Source organism: Cnephaeus nilssonii, assembly GCF_951640355.1.
Source record: "Cnephaeus nilssonii genome assembly, chromosome: 6".
NCBI classification, from domain to species: Eukaryota; Metazoa; Chordata; class Mammalia; order Chiroptera; family Vespertilionidae; genus Cnephaeus; species Cnephaeus nilssonii.
The window spans coordinates 20,916,260-20,933,934 of NC_137077.1; the positions used below are offsets into that span (position 1 = coordinate 20,916,260).

The following is a 17,675-nucleotide window of genomic DNA, read 5'->3' on the forward strand; positions in this document are numbered from 1 at the left end:
GTTTACACAGCCATGCCTCCCGAGTCTCTGGAGCCTCCACCTTTGCAATCTGCCGGACAGCCTGGCCCAGGGTGCCACCTGCTGTCTACCTATCTCCCCTCCTGCACCCTGGGCTGGACTCGGACTTTTGTTCTTTTGGCACTAACCCATGCCTGCTCATCTACCAGCAGCCCTGAGCACCTCCTGCCCTTTTGCATGACACCAGGATTCCCTTGGTCTTGGAGCCAGGTGAGATTTCTGGGTTTCTCGGTGACCTTCAAGTTTGACACCAGAGCCACTACTGTGGCATATGGTGGGGTATGAGGCTTAATCCGTGATTAAAAATCATTTCTTGCAACTTGTCTGTGCTTTCCTAGTTTGGAGCAGTGGGAGTCAGGTCACCATGGTGACCGTGACCAGTGGCGAGGGAGGGAGAAGGGAAGAGGAATGACTCACTGGGCACCTTCCCCGTAGGTTACCAGCTTGAGGTCTCAGGATGCGTTGGACCCTATTTTAGTCTACGAAATTTGTCATCATCTAGTGCTATTTTCCCCACTACCCAGAGGTGGCAGAGGGCTTGAGGGCCAGCTTCTGTCTCCATGGAGACTGTACACGGTCAGCTAGGGGCGATTTAGAAGGGGACAGGCCTAGAGGGCTGGGGAAGGCCCCGGATTTGAACCTCGCAAATCCCGCGTTATACGGTGCTCCTCCAAGGGAAGAGCCAGAATGAACTGAGCCTCGGACCCAGCGCCCTCGGCTTTCACCAAAGCTAAGGAAGCCCCTCCTTGCTCCATTCTTCTTTGAGCTTCCCTGGAGTCCGTGATCCTTAATAAGAGCTCCCAAAGCGGTTCCCGACTTCCCCTTTAAGGCGCTCTTCCCCTTTAAGACTCACGGTTGCTCCCGCGGTGCCGCCTCTCGACCTTAAGGCCCCGCCCCTTCAACAACTTCCGCGAGGCAGCGGCCGCAGCCCGGCGGTCACGGCCCCTTTAAGCCTGAGCCCCGCCCCAGGTGCCCCGCCCCATCTTTTCCTCTCCCACTCGGCCCGGCACCAGGTGCCCCGGCGGGTCGGGTGGCGCGGCGCGCGGCGGTGAGCGCAGGGCCTGGGGGACCTGAGGACACGTTCACCGAGCTTTCCTCGTCCTTGCCGTGTCCTCGCGGGTCCCGGGACGGGGCTGGAGCTGCGCCTGGGGCGGGGCGACGGGGTGGTCCGGAGCGCGGGAGGGGTGGGCCTGGCTTGGCGGAGCTGGGGGAGGGGCCCAGGTGACTTAGTGGAGGGGATGGCCCCTCGGTGCTTGTGGGGCCGTGGGGCGTGTGGGGGGCCTGGCGTTGCGGTCTGGCGGCGTTCCCACTCTTCCCTGCCCTGCCTTGCCCATACCCCGGTACAGCCCGGTTGCGGAATTGTCCCCCCGTGGCCTCCTGGGGTCCAGGCCCCTCTGAGGGTTGCCTGCCGGTCAGTCCCGCCGCCTGAGAGACTGCAGTCGTGGAGGCCGCTGGGGAGGCCCAGGCTGAAAGCTGTGGCCCTTGACTGGGGGTGAGGCGGGTGGGCGGCAGGAGAGCAGCGGTGGCCTCTCGGACTTCCCACCGAGGTGCGGCGACAGCAAGAGGCACAGGGTGGAGGAGGGCCAGTGGCTAACCTGGGACAGACGTCCGTCTGCCTCCTCCAGGTACTGGCTGAGGTGTGGTTTGGGTGTGACTACGGGGACCTGAGTTCCTAACCTTCTCTTGCCCATCAGAGAGCTGGCGGTCACCATGGCAATGCGGGAGCTGGTGGAGGGCGAATGCGGGGGTGCCAACCCGCTCATGAAGCTGGCCGGACACTTCACCCAGGACAAGGCCCTTCGGCAGGAGGGGTTGAGGCCTGGCCCCTGGCCACCAGGAACCCCCGAGGCGGTGCGTGTTCTTGAGTTGGAAAGCCCCAGTCCTGGCTTGGGGTAGAGGATATACCTAAGTACACTGAACTGCTTGCTTTCTCAGTGTGCTGCCAGACTTTTTAAAACATGCAATAGACCCCACTATTCAGTCAAGGGCACTGACCTCTTTTTCATTAGATTGTCAAATAAAAAAAATGACAAGAGCCAACACAATAGCCAAACGCTGTGAATGAATTAAAATTAGAACTAGCCCAGCGGGTTGTGGCTCAGTGGTTGAGCTTCAGCCTATGAATCAGGAGGTTACAGTTGGATTTCCAGGTCAGGGCACATGCCAGGGTTGGGGGCTTGATCCCCAGAGGGGGGGTATGCAGGAGGCAGTCGATCAGTGATTCTCTCTCATCATTGATGTTTCTATCGCCCTCTTCCTTCTTCTCTGAAATCAATAAAAACATACATTTAACAAAAAAAACAAAGTGATACCTATTTTTTTTGTCAGATCAGCAAATTTAATTTTTGGCGTGCTGCAGAATTTTAGGAATTAGTTTGTGTGTGCCATGAGATGAAAAAGGTTGAAAATCACTGCTCATTGTGTTGCAAAGAATAGTTACCACTTAATGAGTATTTACTAAACAATATGCTAAGCACTGTACATCTTTACATTGATGGAGGCCACCATTTTATAGATGAAGAAATGAGGCTCAGAGAGGTTTTATTGTTTCCCTTCTGTGTAGGTCTCTAAGCCTTTGGGGGTAGCCGCTGAAGATGAAGTAAGTATTCTAGTCTCTTCTGTTTTCCTTTTGCCCATTGTGTTTTTACTTTAAAGTTGGCTCACCCACATTTCAGTCTGTGGACTTTCCTGACCAAATGAAATTTGCTTTAGCCCTCTTGCTTATTTTTTTTAAAAAATGTATTCTGGGAGTATTCCCAAATCTGTAGTTTCTGTGTTTTCATTTCCTTCTGTTTGACATTAGTAACCCCCATCCCATGGCCCTGCCTCTTGCTGGGTTCATCTCACCATCTCTCTTCTGACAGTTGGTGGCCGAATTCCTCCAGGACCAGAATGAACCACTTATATCCCGTGCCCCTCAGACCTTCAAGATGGATGACCTCCTGGCAGAGATGCAGGAGATTGAACAGTCAAGTTTCCGCCAGGCACCCCAGAGAGGTGGGTCCAGAGTCTGGTGGGAGGGGAGATCGCCATTTTTTGTGCAGATAGAGCCAAGGGGATTCCATATTTGGATGCTGCTGGGACTGGGAAACTTGAGATGCAGAAGGAGACAAAAGGAACAGTATTTTCATGTGCACTCAGGGTTCCTTAGGCATGAGAGAATGATATGTATTTCTTCTATTTCTTAGTTCTCTCCTTCTCTCTCTTCAGCCCCTGGGGTGGCAGACTTGGCCTTGTCTGAGAACTGGGCCCAGGAATTTCTTGCAGCTGGAGATGCTGTGGATGTAACGCAGGATTATAATGAGACTGACTGGTCCCAAGAATTCATCTCTGAAGTTACGGGTGAGGTTCCTCATGGGAAAATCTAAAATAGTTCCCATGGGGCAATCAGTATTCTACACTGCTACCCTAATTCATCTAAGGTTATATATATATATAGAGTGATTCAGCTGCTTATGACTTTTCTGGACTCTTGACTCATTTCTATGGGCCACTGAACCTGATTTCCCTTAGGTGATAATAATAGGGAACTGAAACTTATACTATACAGAGGACTGGGTTTGAACTGGATAAGAGATATGTGTGTGTGTGTGTGTGTGTGTGTGTGTGTGAGAGAGAGAGAGAGAGAGAGAGAGAGAGAGAGAGAGAGAGAGAGAGAATATGAGGAATTATGTTTACTTTGTTACCTGAAACTTTATTACTGTAGTTTGGTGGAGAGATTGGATGGATTTCAGTATGGCTCAGGGAGAGAGAATTATTTAACACACCCTATGGGATTTTGGCATTAAGTCATCTTGAACAGGATTGGGCCTTGGAGAGTGAAATTGCTGAGTGCAAGGGCCTGAAGTATAAGATCTTGGAGGTCAATAATACAAATTAATAATAATAGCTAATGTTTATTTACCATGTTTAAAGGCTTTGTGTTTAGTGCTTTAAATGCATTATCTATGTAATCATGAGAGCCCAGGAGATAGTTACTGTTTTTATTCCTAGTTTTATAGATAAGAACTTTGCCCAAGGTGACACAGTTTTGTGAGTGGTGGAGTTGGGATTTGACTCTGGGTTTGAATGATTCCAGACCCTGTGGGTTTAACCATTATGTAGTACTGCCAGGCCTTTGAGAGCATCCATGCTCACTGCATCCTTTGAGATTGATGCATGGTGAATAAGTTGTGTAGTTGGGATTTGAGACATAGAAACATCAATGATGAGAGAGAATCATTGATTGGTGGCCTCCTGCACGCCCCCCACTCGGGATCAAGCCTGCAACCCAGGCAAGTGCCCTGACTGGAATCGAACCGTGATCTCCTGGTTCATAGGTTGACGCTCAACCACTGAGCAATACCAGCGGGCTATACATGTTATATTCTTAAACCCATTTGAATTTTACAGTAACACTTACAAGGCAAGTATTCCTCCCCTATATTATGGATAAGGAAACTAAGATTTGGGAAGGTTAAATACTCTGTCCAAAGTCTTTCAGTAACAGAGCTGATATCGGAACTCACGTCTGTTTGACTGTGGGCTCTATACTTAGAACCATTACACTATCATTGAGAAATCTGAGCTGTAACAGAGACCCTCCACCAGACTGAAACTCAGTGTTTCATACGCACCTTAGATGTAAGTGCCATCTCTTACTACAGAGAGACTTCTGTTGTAATGTGTGGGCATCAGTCATTTATCACAATTCAAAAAAAAATCATTGCTACTGTAAGCATTGAGACTGATGAGATTTTTGTTACAATTACCTGAATTGTTTGCAGCCATTGAGATCTTCCTTAGCCTGTAAGTGAAAAACAACTTAATAAACACACATTGGACTTTATCTTAAATCTGTTAAATCTTCTTTGGGAGACCTCTTTTTTATACATTCTTTTGTAATCATGCCTGCTTCATAGAGGCAGAGACATGGGAAGCTGGAAGGAGAAGTTGAGCTATTTGGAGTCTGTCTTCATAAAAATGTCTTATTGCAGTAGTATATTGCTTTGTATGTAGTGGATCTTCGGTATTTAGTGAATGAATGAAGTGAGATCTGGGAGAAAGAGCTAAAGGAAATAGATTTTCTAGTAATTAATTTTTTTATTATCCTCATAACATTTGTGGGTGATATGATTATATTGATGATATAGATTACTTGTTACTTTATGGATAAGTAGACTGAGATGAGAGAAGGATATATTTTTTAAATCCTTATTATTTTTTAATCTCCATTGTTACAATTCTAGAATTAAGTTTAAAAGGAACAGTGAAGTTCAACTTTTTTGTTTAATGTTTTATTTGGAAATAACTATAGTTTCACTGGAAGTTGCCAAAAAATGTACAGAAAGGTTCTGTGTATCTTTTACTCTGTTTTTCTCAATGATAACATTTTGCATAACTGTTACGCACAATATCAAAATCAGGAAATTGCTTTTGGTATAATCCATAGAGCTAATTAGATTTCATCAGTTTTACATGCCCTTATTTGTGTATGTTTTTATAGTTTTATGACGTGTAGATTTGTGTAACCATCACCACAATCAAGATATAGAATTATTCCATTGCACATAAAGCTAAATTTTTAGTCTGCCAGATTTCTTGATAGAATATGCCCTCCAACCCTAATTTTCTGGGCCAAATAATTCTCCATCTCATGTTTGCTTAGCTCTAGGAATGAAACACATCCTTAAGGAGTTTTGAATTTAGACAGCTTCAGCTAACGTGGTGTGTGAGGTTCAATGATAATGAATCCTGTACTTTCATAGGAAAAGCAGTGGGCAGTAGAAGCAGAAGGTGAGTGCCATAGATCGCCCCTGGATGGCAGAGGAAGAGGCTATGGAATAAAAGGAATAACAATCTCATTGTGATGTTTTCTGCTTTGGGTGTGAGTTTGCCATGAGCGGCCAGCTATGATAGCAATAGTTAATACTTGTTACTTTGTGTTTTATGTATGCATTATCTCATTTGGTCTTTATGACCTCTCTATGAGGTAGCTATTATTATTTCTATTTTATAGATAAGGAAATGGAAACTTGGAGGGTTAAGTAATTTGTTTGAAAATGCATGGTGAATAAGTTGTGGAGTTGGGATTTGAGTGCAGGTAGGTTGACTATAGAACTTACATTCTTTATTACTGTGCTATTTAGCAAATGTGGAAAACTTTGATGGATAAGGGTAGGAAGTTCTGAGTTTGGGGTGGATGTGCCTAGATGGAATGAACACACAATGAGAAACTGTAAGAGGAACATTCTGAATTGGATATTTGGTACCTGGGTTGTTAGTTTTAACTCTACTACTAGTAATCAGTGTGACCTAGGACAGTCCTTTTCCATCTGTAGGCTTTAGATGCTTTAATCTCAGAGGTACCAAATGAATCTGATTTTCTCAAAAAATATTGTGAAGGCCAAGCAGGTTCCCGTTGCCAGAAAATTCTGAGTCTTTTTGGCTAATATGGCCAAATATCAAATTACAGATATTTGAAGAAGTCTTTTCTCACCTTTGGGATTTTCTTTTAATTTATCTCATGTCTGTTTTACAGTCCAGGTGCTTTGTATTTTTTTCAGTTGCTTCTTATCTTTGAGAGGAGCATTTCACAGAAATGGTGTTCTCTGTAAGGAGCACTTGTGGCCTGAGTATGCTTTTGTAAAACACTCTAGTTGAGAGTAAGGAGAAGGAACTGGTTATTCTTCAACAGAATGGGACAAAGGAACTGGGAGGTATTATAAAGTCTAAGTGTTAAGTATCTCACTAGTAGGTCTCTACTCTTGAGCCAACAGTCTAGTTGGGGCAAAGGAAAAATAAATGTTGTCTGTAAGAGCTAATGAGGGAAATATGGATATAAATATTGGGAATCTGTGACATTAAGAGACAGAGTCCATGATCAAAAATATTGTCAACTATATCTTTTATTATATTGGTAATATATTATTTATAATTAGGAGTATTCTGAGAGTCTTAATCCTTTATATTCCCAGATTTTGGCATTACTTTCTCAGATGTTGAGGTTACTTTGTTGAATTTATTCAGGTAAAGTCTCAGTTAAATGGAATAGAATATAGAGTTCTGCTAAACGTTAATACTGAGGGGATAAATTTCCTCAGTATTAAAAGCAATGACAGTTCTTCAAACTGGGGACAAATACAGGAAGTCCATCTTAGTATCCGGTTTGTAAAGATGTGGATGCAGAGCAAAAGGAATGAACACTGCAGGCTCATGCTTTCTCTATGTTGACACATTCTGTAGAGTCCCTTAGAATAATTTTTCTTTGCCTTTTCCCCCTGACTCCAGAATAGTAAAGGGCAAAGTCCTGGAGGTTGAGAAACAAACAGTTCAGCACCCTCATTCGACCTGTTGCCTTGATATGTTTATTCACATGTTGCAGCTGTGCCCTTTGTCACTAGAGCTAAGACAATTTCTAGAATTAGACTTAAAAACATAGCCCTCAGAATTAATCAAAAGTGACTGAAGGGATTTTATTGTCAGCTTGTCTTGGTAGCATCCAGGTCCGAGTTGATGGGAAAGAGATTCTGAGAATGTTCTTCTCAGAAGTGTCCAGGTTGGTGGTGTTCAGTGGGTATTTAGTCAGTGTTTAGTGGATATAAAGTTGTTTATAAAGTGTTTATCCCTGGGGAATGGAGACATGAGGGGACTATAAATATTCTATATCTTGATGTGGGTGGTGGTGATTTGAGTGTATTCATATGTAGAAACTAATGAAGCAGTCTACTGAAGTTTGGTATACTTTATGAACTTTCATGTTTGTATTTTACATCTCAACTAAAAAACACCAAAACAAACAAACAAAAAAACATCCAGTGGGAAGAGTGGACCCATGTATCTTTAATTCTAGCTCAGTGTTCTGGTTCTCAGATTCTCTTGGTAGGTATATTAAGATGAAATATGAGGCTCCTTTCGTTGGGAGGGTGTGCACTCTGTAGATGGAGAACAGACCAGAGATTTGGTTAAGGAACTAGAGCTCTTCTGTTCTCCCTTAGGTCCTTTCTGCTTCCCAGCAGCACCTTCGAGGAAGATGAAGGTCCTAGTGCCTGCTTTTTCTTATTGAGGTTTCTGACACATTAAGCAAAAAGCTTTGGTCCTTACTCTTTTTATTTGATCTCCTGTTCCCGGTTCAGTAAATTTCCATGCCAGGCCCTTGGGGGAGTAGGTTGGATACTGAAAATTTAGTAGTATTTTTTTTCGACCAGGGGTCTCTAAGGGATTAAATAGGATTTTGTCTGCTTTGGCTTGGTCAAGGTAGTACACTTTTTCCCAGCCCCTTCACTGAATCCTGTGTGATTTCCCCAACTCTCTGCTCCTTGCAGACCCTTTGTCTGTGTCTCCTGCCCGCTGGGCTGAGGAATATCTGGAACAGTCAGAGGAGAAGTTGTGGCTGGGAGAGCCTGAGGGAACAACTGCTAGTGATCGCTGGTGAGTGCAGCCATTTCTTCCTGGATGGATTCCTGTGGAAGGAGGATTGGACAGTTTTTCCAGCCTCCTCCAGCCTCCTCCATCTACATTCCCAAACCAACTTGTAAAACCCTAATTTTATACATTAAGGTTCCACCTGTATTATGATCCCTAAAAATCCTAACTGTCCTAACCAAAAGTTTGTAACTTTACCTTCTGCACCCTGTTTCCTTTTTAAGTTGGAGCCTATGTATTCCTTCTCTCTGCAAAGATATGTTTGGGAAAGGGAGAGGTAAAAGGATATAGCTAGTGCTTTACACTCCTGCCCAGATGTCCTTCTTTAATGTAAATTGAAATTTGTAGGTCCTCAACAAGAGAGTAGAATAAGGTCACTTTCTTTTCCTGCATAGGAACTGTGATGGCCATGGGCTGGGAGTGGGGAATAGCATGGGGAAGGTAATGGCTAACTAATGTGTAAAATTAGTTTGTCCTTACCTGTTCCAGGTATGATGATTATCATCCTCAGGATGATCTACAGCATACTGCCAGTGACTTTGTGGCCAAAGTGGATGACCCCAAATTGGCTAACTCTGAGGTGAGCCACACCTCTCTGCTGCTTTGCCCAGCAGAGCTGATCTTGAAAGTCAAGGGTCTTGCTTCTCTTACCCCAGTTCAGTTTAAAGAGAAGATGAGATCCTTGGTCCATTCCTTCTAATTGAGGATGGAGACTTCGGATCTGCCTCTTCCTTCCAACATTCTTCCCTCATTTCCTTGCCTACTAACTCTTTTTTTTCTTCCTGTTCCTTCTTAAATCTTTAGAGCCAGAAATCCCTTTCTTTTTGCTCTCTACCTTTTTTAGGGTCTTTAGCATATCTTGTCTACAGCCTGAGATGGTCAGGGGGGAGGGCTAAGTGCAGGCTCATCTTGGGCATGGTTGAGAGTGCACACCTGGAAGTTCTCTCCCGAGTGGCCTATGTGTGTCTCTGTGCCCCAGTTCCTGAAATTCGTGCGGCAGATTGGCGAGGGGCAGGTGTCCCTGGAGTCCGGTGCAGGGTCGGGCCGAGCTCAGGCAGAACAGTGGGCAGCAGAGTTTGTACAGCAGCAGGTAGGACATTGTCACCTCCCAGTTCCACTTCAGAGCCAGCTGGTGCCCTAGGCCTTAGGTTCAGTGTTCAACAGTCCCAGATGGGGAAGGGATTTTATTATCAGCTTGTCTTGGTAGCATCCAGGTCCGAGTTGGTGGGAAAGAGGTTCTGAGAATGTTCTTCTCAGAAGTGTCCAGGTTGGTGGTGTTCAGTGGGTATTTAGTCAGTGTTTAGTGGATATAAAGTTGTTGGTGGTGGTATGACCATCCTTCTTTGTCACAGGGTACATCAGATGCCTGGGTTGACCAGTTCACAAGACCAGTAAACACATCTGCCCTTGATATGGAGTTTGAACGAGCCAAATCAGCTATAGAGGTGAGAGCAGATAGTGCAGGAGTACACACCGCACAAGAAAAGACCTCGTTGGAGCGGGTGTTAACATAAAAAATGATGAGCATAGTGTTCCTGGATCATCTGTGTTAGAATTGTTTGGGGTGGGTGCCTCTCAAAAATGCTAATTCACCTCAGATGACTGAATCAGAATCTGGGAATAGGATCTAGGAATCTGCATTTAGAAAAAGCTCTTCAGCTACTCTGAACACATTGAAGTTTAACTAGTGCCTTAGGGAACTGTTATAGTGGAGCTGAGGTGGGATGGGGTGGTCATGATGTGCCCCTTTTCTAGCTGCCTTCCCTTCCTTACAGTCTGATGTCGATTTCTGGGACAAGTTGCAGGCAGAGTTGGAGGAGATGGCGAAACGGGATGCTGAGGCTCACCCCTGGCTTTCTGACTATGATGACATCACAACTGCTTCCTATGATAAGGTAAGAACTAGATTTTCAGATCGCAGGATTTCCTTGTTTTGTTGTCTCTCCTTTAATCCTGAATTTGGATATTCACTTTTTTAAAGTTTATTTTTTAATCCTCACCCAATTATATTTTTCCATTGATTTTTAGACAGAGTGGAAGGAATGGGGAGAGACACAGAGAGAGAGAGATATTGATGTGAGAGAGACACATCGATTGGTTGCCTCCTGCACGCGTTCTTACTAGGGCTGGGAATCGAGCTTGCAACTGGAGTGTGTGCCCTTGACTGGAACCGAACCTGGGATCCTTCAGTCTGCAGGCTGATGCTCTATCCACTGAGCTAAACAGGCCAGGGCTGGGTACTCACTTTTAATTATTTTCTTAATCCCCCTTTTCTGAAAGGAACTCTAAAAATTCCCTTGCCTCTGCTGTCCTCTAGTAATTGAGAGTATGCATTATTCTTAGGCTATAAAGGTTAACAATAGACCACCCTTGTCAAATAACAATGATACGATGACATTATACTTATGGTAGAAGTTTGCACACAATGTAGCAAGAGCTTGGGAGGTTGAGAACAGTTTGAGAAGAGAGATAACTCCTTTGGTGTGGAGTGGTAGACTCTCTCTGTGCCTCCACACCTTAATACCTATGTACTTTTTAAACTCATAAGTTTACTTTAAATTCTGGTCTCTTCCTTGAGATCACCCAATTTAGGGTGTTTTCAAAGAATTATATTAAATAAATATTAGGAAAATTTGCCAGCAGTCAGTGGTGAAAAGTGATCAAATTTTGCATATAGCATATACTTAGAAATGTATGTTATTTCAGGGTTATCACTATGAAAAAAAACTACCTGTGGGTTGTAGGGCATTTGGGGATGTGGTTAATAATTGAGCTGCTGAGTTGAAGCATGATAGGGAAGGGAGAGAATTGCTTGGTTTTGTAGAAGACAAAATAGGAACTGCGGAAGTGAGTAGGGATATCTTTTTCTTAGCTCAGATCTGTTTGGGAAGGGATTCAGGGGCTAGAACCAGGGATTGAGATATAAGGCAGGAAGCTGAAGGCAGATCTTGACATAAGGGAGCTGTGCAGAGATAGAGACGAATAAAGTTGGAGATAACTTAAAAAAAAACCCAATGAAAAACTTAGTACTAAGAGAAATATGATTTTGCCAGTCTGATTTCCTGAGAGCTATCCAGTAATATAATAGGAAAGAGAGCTGACCCTGCCCTATGTTTTACCATAATACGAGTTTCTTCTATAGTATTCTGATGAGCGAGAACTTTAGGAAATACCTGGAGATATTATTTTTATTAATTTGTATTAACAATTTGATAAGTTGCAAAGGCCCTGTGACTTACAAGTGGCAAGTTATAAAATTTTAGATAAAAACTTCCATGCTTTTGATAAATACAGACATAGCACTAGTTTCATATAAGCAGCATTTTCTCATAGCATTTTTTACTTGCGTATTAATGACATGCTAGGCAGAATAAATGTTAAAGTTCGAAACTTAAAAACATAATTATGTTTTAGATTCTCAATCCCTATTTGATATCATTGATACCTTAGGATATTGCAAAATTAGGATTAGAGACATTTGTATTAATGTTTTACAAAAATATGCTTTACTTTATTACTCACTAATAATGAGCAATTCAGGTTTTATCTGTCTTTGTGCTGTGTTACTGAACTATACAGTATATGTCATAGTACTTTTTTCCCCCAAATGTGGATCTGACGCTGATGGTCAGATAAATACATGGGTTTCTGAATGTACTAATTTTTATTCATGGTCTTTTAATTTTTCTTTAAAAAATTTTATGATTTAAAAATATATTTTACCAATCTTGACATGAATATACTTTTTATACATTTACCCTAAATCCATCTTGTATATGTCTTGCTTCTTAAACTTTTATTGTAATTATTTAATTTTGGTCACAAATAATTTGTATCTGATGACTTCTAATGGTTTAAAACTTTTTGGTAAGATTTAAGTGTTTCTGATTCTTCAGCAGTTTTGCAATAATAGTGTAAAAGGGCCTTATTCATGTATTTATCATGTATACTTCCTAATTTGTCCTTAACTACATTTAGAAGGGCCCTCCCTGGTATTTTGCATCTTGTTGTCATACTGGTATATTGTTTTGTGATGGTAACCATTTACTCTGCCAGAAGGAGCATTTTATTTGCTTGTCCCAAGTCCTATGGCTTATTAGTGACTACCACTTTACCTCATTACCTCTCTGCCTAACATGAAATGCCACTAGACAAAACTTTGCACAGAGCATCATAACTCTTCCCTCAAATGAGAATTCCTCAGCTAGAAGGGGACAGTATATTTCTGAAACATTTCTGCCCTCAGGATTTTGGGATTTAGCTATCATTTACCATCAGATACAGATGGATATTAATAACTTTTAAGAATGAAATTGGGGAATAAATTAAAAATTTCAAAGTGCTTCAACACATGCTATCTTATTGTTGTCCACAATGACTCCATGAGTTAGGTAAGTTTTGCATTTGAATGGCAGGGTCTCTAATTCCAAATTGCCTTTCCTTTACATTATCACACTATTGCAGGATACCTAGAAATGCCCTGTGAAGAGCTAAGGAGAGCTTATCTCATTACTGTAAGCAAATCCTGGCAAGTCATGTATTCTGTTCATTGCTGAGAAGTCAAGGATTTGGAAATTCAGGCCTATAAAGGGTTCCTAAAATAAGCTCATACTTGGCATGGATCAGAGTTTGTAGGCCAGCCCAGCTTTCCAGTTATTGTGAACAGGAGCTAGAAGTGTGAGCATAAAACTGAATGACTTTACTGTAGTCATACATGATCGATCTCCTTATTAATATGGAAATTTTGTCATTTGTTCAGATATCTTTCTGGAGACCTTCAACTTCTCCACCTCTGTCTTGGCTGTCATCTCCTATTCCTGCTGCTTTGTGATGACTCCTTTTCATATGGGCTCTTATTTGGCTTCTCTTCCTTCCAGGGGTACCAGTTTGAGGAGGAGAACCCCCTGCGTAACCACCCCCAGCCTTTCGAGGAAGGGCTGCGGCGACTTCAGGATGGGGACCTGCCGAATGCTGTGCTGCTTTTTGAGGCGGCTGTGCAGCAGGATCCTAAGCACATGGAAGTGAGTGACTCATTCTTCTGACTTCAGGTTAGAGACTGCTTCCTCTAGTTTTGAGGGAGGTCCCAAAGAGTAGTCCAGATGGAATAGGGCCAGTGTGCTGGCCTGGGATGGGGTGAGAGTGAGATGGTGAGTGGCGGGGAGCCAGAGGAAGGGAGGATGGAAAGGTGAATACAGGGGTGATGGAATCTGTCGACTTCTCTCTAGGCTTGGCAGTATCTGGGTACCACACAGGCAGAGAATGAACAAGAACTATTAGCCATCAGCGCACTACGGAAGTGAGTACACTGAGAGGAGGGGTGAGGGGGTTCCAGGGCTCTCCAAATCGCCTTTAGAATGATAAGAATCCGGATCCAGATCCTTGTCTTCTTTCTGGCCACTAACTAGTAACTAGAGTGTTTTTCATGATTGAAACTCTTAAGGTTTGGAGTGAGTTGGTGATAACTGGTTCCATTCCTTCAACAGCTTTTTGTTTTATTTGTGAGATCCTGGCTGGTTCCTTGGCTGCTAAAATGTTCCCTTTCTCAGATCTGTAACTTTATTAGTAACTTATGTGTAGAGGATTCCTCTGTATCTTAATCTGAGGGAGTTGGCAGGTGAGGCCATCATGACTGCATTTCAAAGTTTGGCTTGGATCCCAGGGTACTGATGGGTGCCATTGTCACTGCAATACCAGTTCTGTCCATCTCTGTTTAAACAGGTGTCTGGAGCTAAAGCCAGATAACCGGACAGCATTGATGGCACTGGCTGTCAGCTTCACCAACGAGTCCCTGCAGCGACAGGCCTGTGAAACACTGCGAGACTGGCTGCGCTACACACCAGCCTATGCCCATCTGGTGGTGCCCGGGGAGGAAGGGGCCAGTGGTGCAGGACTGGGCCCAAGCAAGCGCATCCTGGGATCTCTGTTGTCTGAGTGAGTGAGGCGTTCCTGGGGTGAGAATGGTAACCCAATTAGGAGGAGAACCTTGATTTTCGAAATCTGGATAGATTGAGACTCAAGGATCTACTTGAAGGAGGTCTGCATTTTACAGTGTAATGCTGGGAGGAGACAGGAAAACAGGTTTCTAAATTGGAATTTGGGAGTAGAGTAGGAGGATGGCTGATAGATTGATAATCTCTGGGATCTGATTGACTAAGGAATTGTTTTGGAGGGGTAGGAATATATAGACATATCCATCCACATTTTTCTCTCCTTTTCTAGCTCCCTGTTTCTTGAAGTGAAAGAGCTCTTCCTGGCAGCTGTGCGCCTGGACCCTACATCCATTGACCCTGATGTGCAGTGTGGGTTAGGGGTCCTTTTCAACCTGAGTGGGGAGTATGACAAGGCAGTGGACTGTTTCACAGCTGCCCTCAGCGTTCGTCCCAATGTGAGCCTCAGGGGAGGAATGGAAATAGGACATCACTCTGTACCTTATGGAAGAATCATTTGTTGGGACCTTTGGAGTCATGGGATAGTTCATTCCAGTGTTCCATGTACAGATTACATTGGGAGAATTGGGCAAAGAAGGGTGGGTGTGCAGAGGCATCTGAACTTAAGGGAGTCTGGTGAGAGTGGTTACAATGAGCCACACAATGAACTGTGTTGAGGGGAAAGGAATGGGATCATAACATTCCTTTATATATTAGCTAAACAGATTGGTGAACAGGGGAGGAATGGGCAGAATTTGATCTGAGCTTGGCTTATGTTCCTAACCCTTCTCCATCCCTGTCCCAGGACTATTTGCTGTGGAATAAACTAGGGGCCACCTTAGCCAATGGAAACCAGAGTGAAGAAGCAGTAGCTGCATACCGGCGGGCTCTTGAGCTACAACCAGGCTATATACGGTCCCGCTATAACCTGGGCATCAGCTGCATCAACCTTGGGGCTCATCGGTGAGAGTATCTATTGAGTAATGAATGAATGAACTTCTTGGTGAGAGTATCTGCTGAGTAATAAATGAATGAACCTTTTTTCCCTGCCTTTGGCCCTAGCTCCTCATTCTCTGTTCCTGTTATTTGACTATCCATCCCCAGCTTTCTTTCTCCCCATACCAGCTGACCTACCTCCTTCCTTGGTGTTTTGCTCACCAGCTCTCATTCCTGTTCCCTACAGGGAGGCTGTGGAACACTTTCTGGAGGCCTTGAACATGCAGAGGAAAAGCCGTGGCCCTCGGGGCGAAGGGGGCGCCATGTCAGAGAACATCTGGAGTACCCTGCGTTTGGCATTGTCTATGTTAGGCCAGAGCGATGCCTATGGGGCGGCTGATGCTCGGGATCTGTCCGCCCTCTTAACTATGTTTGGCCTGCCCCAGTGACAGTGGGATGGGCTGCCCTGTGAGTGTCTGCCTGGAGGGGTCCCCGCTCTGGATGTGACTCCCTCTCCCCAAATGGGCCTACCAAGGGGGTGGGCTGATGATCATAAGCGGTACGGCCTCTCAGGAGTGGCCTCAATGTAGGGGTGGGTAGTCTTTGTTCTAGTTCCTACATAATTGTAGGAAAATGAGCTGTATCTCTTGAGTCCCTTGGTAATTCAAGGGCTGCACACCCGGCTACAGATCTCTGCATATCATGCCCTTTCTTGGTGCTGCTTTTTGGGTAGGACCCAGAGATAATAGGGTAACTGTTGTCATCAGCTGCCATTTCTCATAGGGTCTCCCACATTTGTAATGTCTGCCCCTCCTCCTCCCCCCACTTTTACTGGGAATTGATAATAGTCCAGCTTCCCTGGGCAGTTATGTGTAGGCCATTCTTCTACCATGCACTTCTGTGATGACCATATTAGGGCGGGATGGCAGGAGTTGGCCTGTTGGACTTAAATGTTGATTTGGCTCAACAGCGTCAAGTTTTGGTAGGGGTGCTCATAATTCTGTCATTCTTGGACCTCTCCTGGCTGTTGCTCAGATTTCCTGGGTACGATGCTGCACACAGGAATGCTGGCCTCACTATCTAGGGGTCCTCAAGAGCTGCTGGGGTAAATTGCTACACAGTGTTTGGGTGTTGGGTAGCAGGAAGGCTCACTTGTGGAATTAGCTGTGCTCTGTGCCCTTTGGTGGAAGGAGAGCAGCGGGACGTGGGATGTGAGTGCAGCAGTCCCTCCTCCTCTTAGACCTGTGAGTAAGAATTGAGCTAGTAGCTCTTCTAGTAAGTTGGTTCAGAAATTGCCATCTTGCCAAATTCCTAGCAAAGAGATGGTTCAGTGTTACCTTGGGACTTTGCTGTACGTCTTGAAGTGTTTCTAGGGGAGAGTGTAAAGAAATCCCTTTCCCCTATAGTACCTCTACAAGGTGAAGATTGAGGGAAGAGGAGGGAGCCTCTTGGATTCTTCTCACCTGTGCCCTGCGTGGGGAGCTCCACTAACCTCCAGAAATGACTGCTGAGCCTCTTGCCTTGTCATTAGTAGCTAATGATCAGATTTTTTTTTTTAAACTACCATGGTCCCAAGGTTCCATTCTGAGATTTATTTTTCTTTGTATGAATATGTGTAAATGATTTTAAAATAAAACTGTAAAATATTTGTAGGAAGAATAAATGGAACTGACATGGGTCTGAGTTCTGTTGCCAAGTATGAAGTTGGGGTGTTGGGAGGTGGGTTGGTGTTTGGAGGATTGGGATTCAACAGTTTTCCTCTTTATCTTTTAAATTCTCATTGGTATACTGATTGCACATCTGTCTACCTAGTAATTATTCAGCACCTGCTACATACTAGGTACTATGAATAAGATGGACAGGGTGCCTGTGTTCATGGAGTTTATGGTTTATCAGGACAGACAGATGTTTAACAACCATATGCACTTTTCATACTTGTGTACTATAAAAAATATGGGGGTGGTGCTATGTCATTTTTGGTATTGTTTTGTGAATGACATGGGAGGATTTTTGTAGTTTTTTTCCAATGCTTAGGGCTTTTAAAGGTTTCATTCGGTTCTGCCTGATTTTCTCAGGACTGAATGAAGAGCCATATCAACATGGGTCACTATTATGGGGAAAAATTAAAAAATATAAACAAATATTTATATTTGAAAATAAATGTTCATGGCCACATCAGAATTAAAAAAAAATCTAAAAGAGAACTTGTTCTGTAAATTTCTAGACAGTGATATATTATTTAGTTATTTATATTTACGGTACAGTTTCCAAGGCCAATAAATAATCCTCTCTAATAAAATGGTAATATGCAAATTAACCACCACTCTGCTGCATAAGCCACGCCCATCAGCCAATCAGGGCGAGTATGCAAATTAACCCCAATCCAAGATG

The 17,675-nt window shown here is 43.8% G+C and overlaps 1 protein-coding gene across 6 annotated transcripts; it reads left to right on the forward strand.

The window, feature by feature from the left end:
- Positions 1-945: 945 nt before the first annotated feature.
- PEX5 (peroxisomal biogenesis factor 5) lies at positions 946-17,227 on the forward strand. Of its 6 annotated transcripts, none has more exons than XM_079775580.1 (16): positions 946-1,066; positions 1,713-1,869; positions 2,582-2,617; positions 2,883-3,015; positions 3,229-3,360; positions 8,322-8,427; positions 8,911-9,001; positions 9,401-9,511; positions 9,774-9,866; positions 10,221-10,316; positions 13,299-13,442; positions 13,647-13,717; positions 14,140-14,352; positions 14,641-14,806; positions 15,154-15,311; positions 15,532-17,227. In XM_079775580.1, the coding sequence occupies exons 2-16, from the start codon at positions 1,729-1,731 to the stop codon at positions 15,731-15,733; spliced, it is 1,893 nt and encodes a 630-aa protein (XP_079631706.1). In that variant the 5' UTR covers positions 946-1,066; positions 1,713-1,728; the 3' UTR covers positions 15,734-17,227. The 6 variants fall into 6 exon arrangements, with proteins under 6 accessions (XP_079631706.1, XP_079631703.1, XP_079631708.1 ...); XM_079775577.1 differs by having other exon boundaries at positions 10,197-10,316; positions 15,532-17,224; XM_079775578.1 differs by lacking the exon at positions 946-1,066 and adding an exon at positions 1,316-1,565 and having other exon boundaries at positions 10,197-10,316; positions 15,532-17,225.
- The last annotated feature ends 448 nt before the right edge of the window (positions 17,228-17,675 follow it).

Bases quoted from the DNA above. Each gene is read 5' to 3' on its own strand.
- PEX5 (XM_079775577.1), top strand. From the start codon at position 1,729: ATGGCAATGCGGGAGCTGGTGGAGGGCGAATGCGGGGGTGCCAACCCG. The intron at 8,428-8,910 runs GTGAGTGCAGCC...TACCTGTTCCAG, and splicing joins ACAACTGCTAGTGATCGCTG to GTATGATGATTATCATCCTC. The intron at 10,317-13,298 runs GTAAGAACTAGA...TCTTCCTTCCAG, and splicing joins CAACTGCTTCCTATGATAAG to GGGTACCAGTTTGAGGAGGA.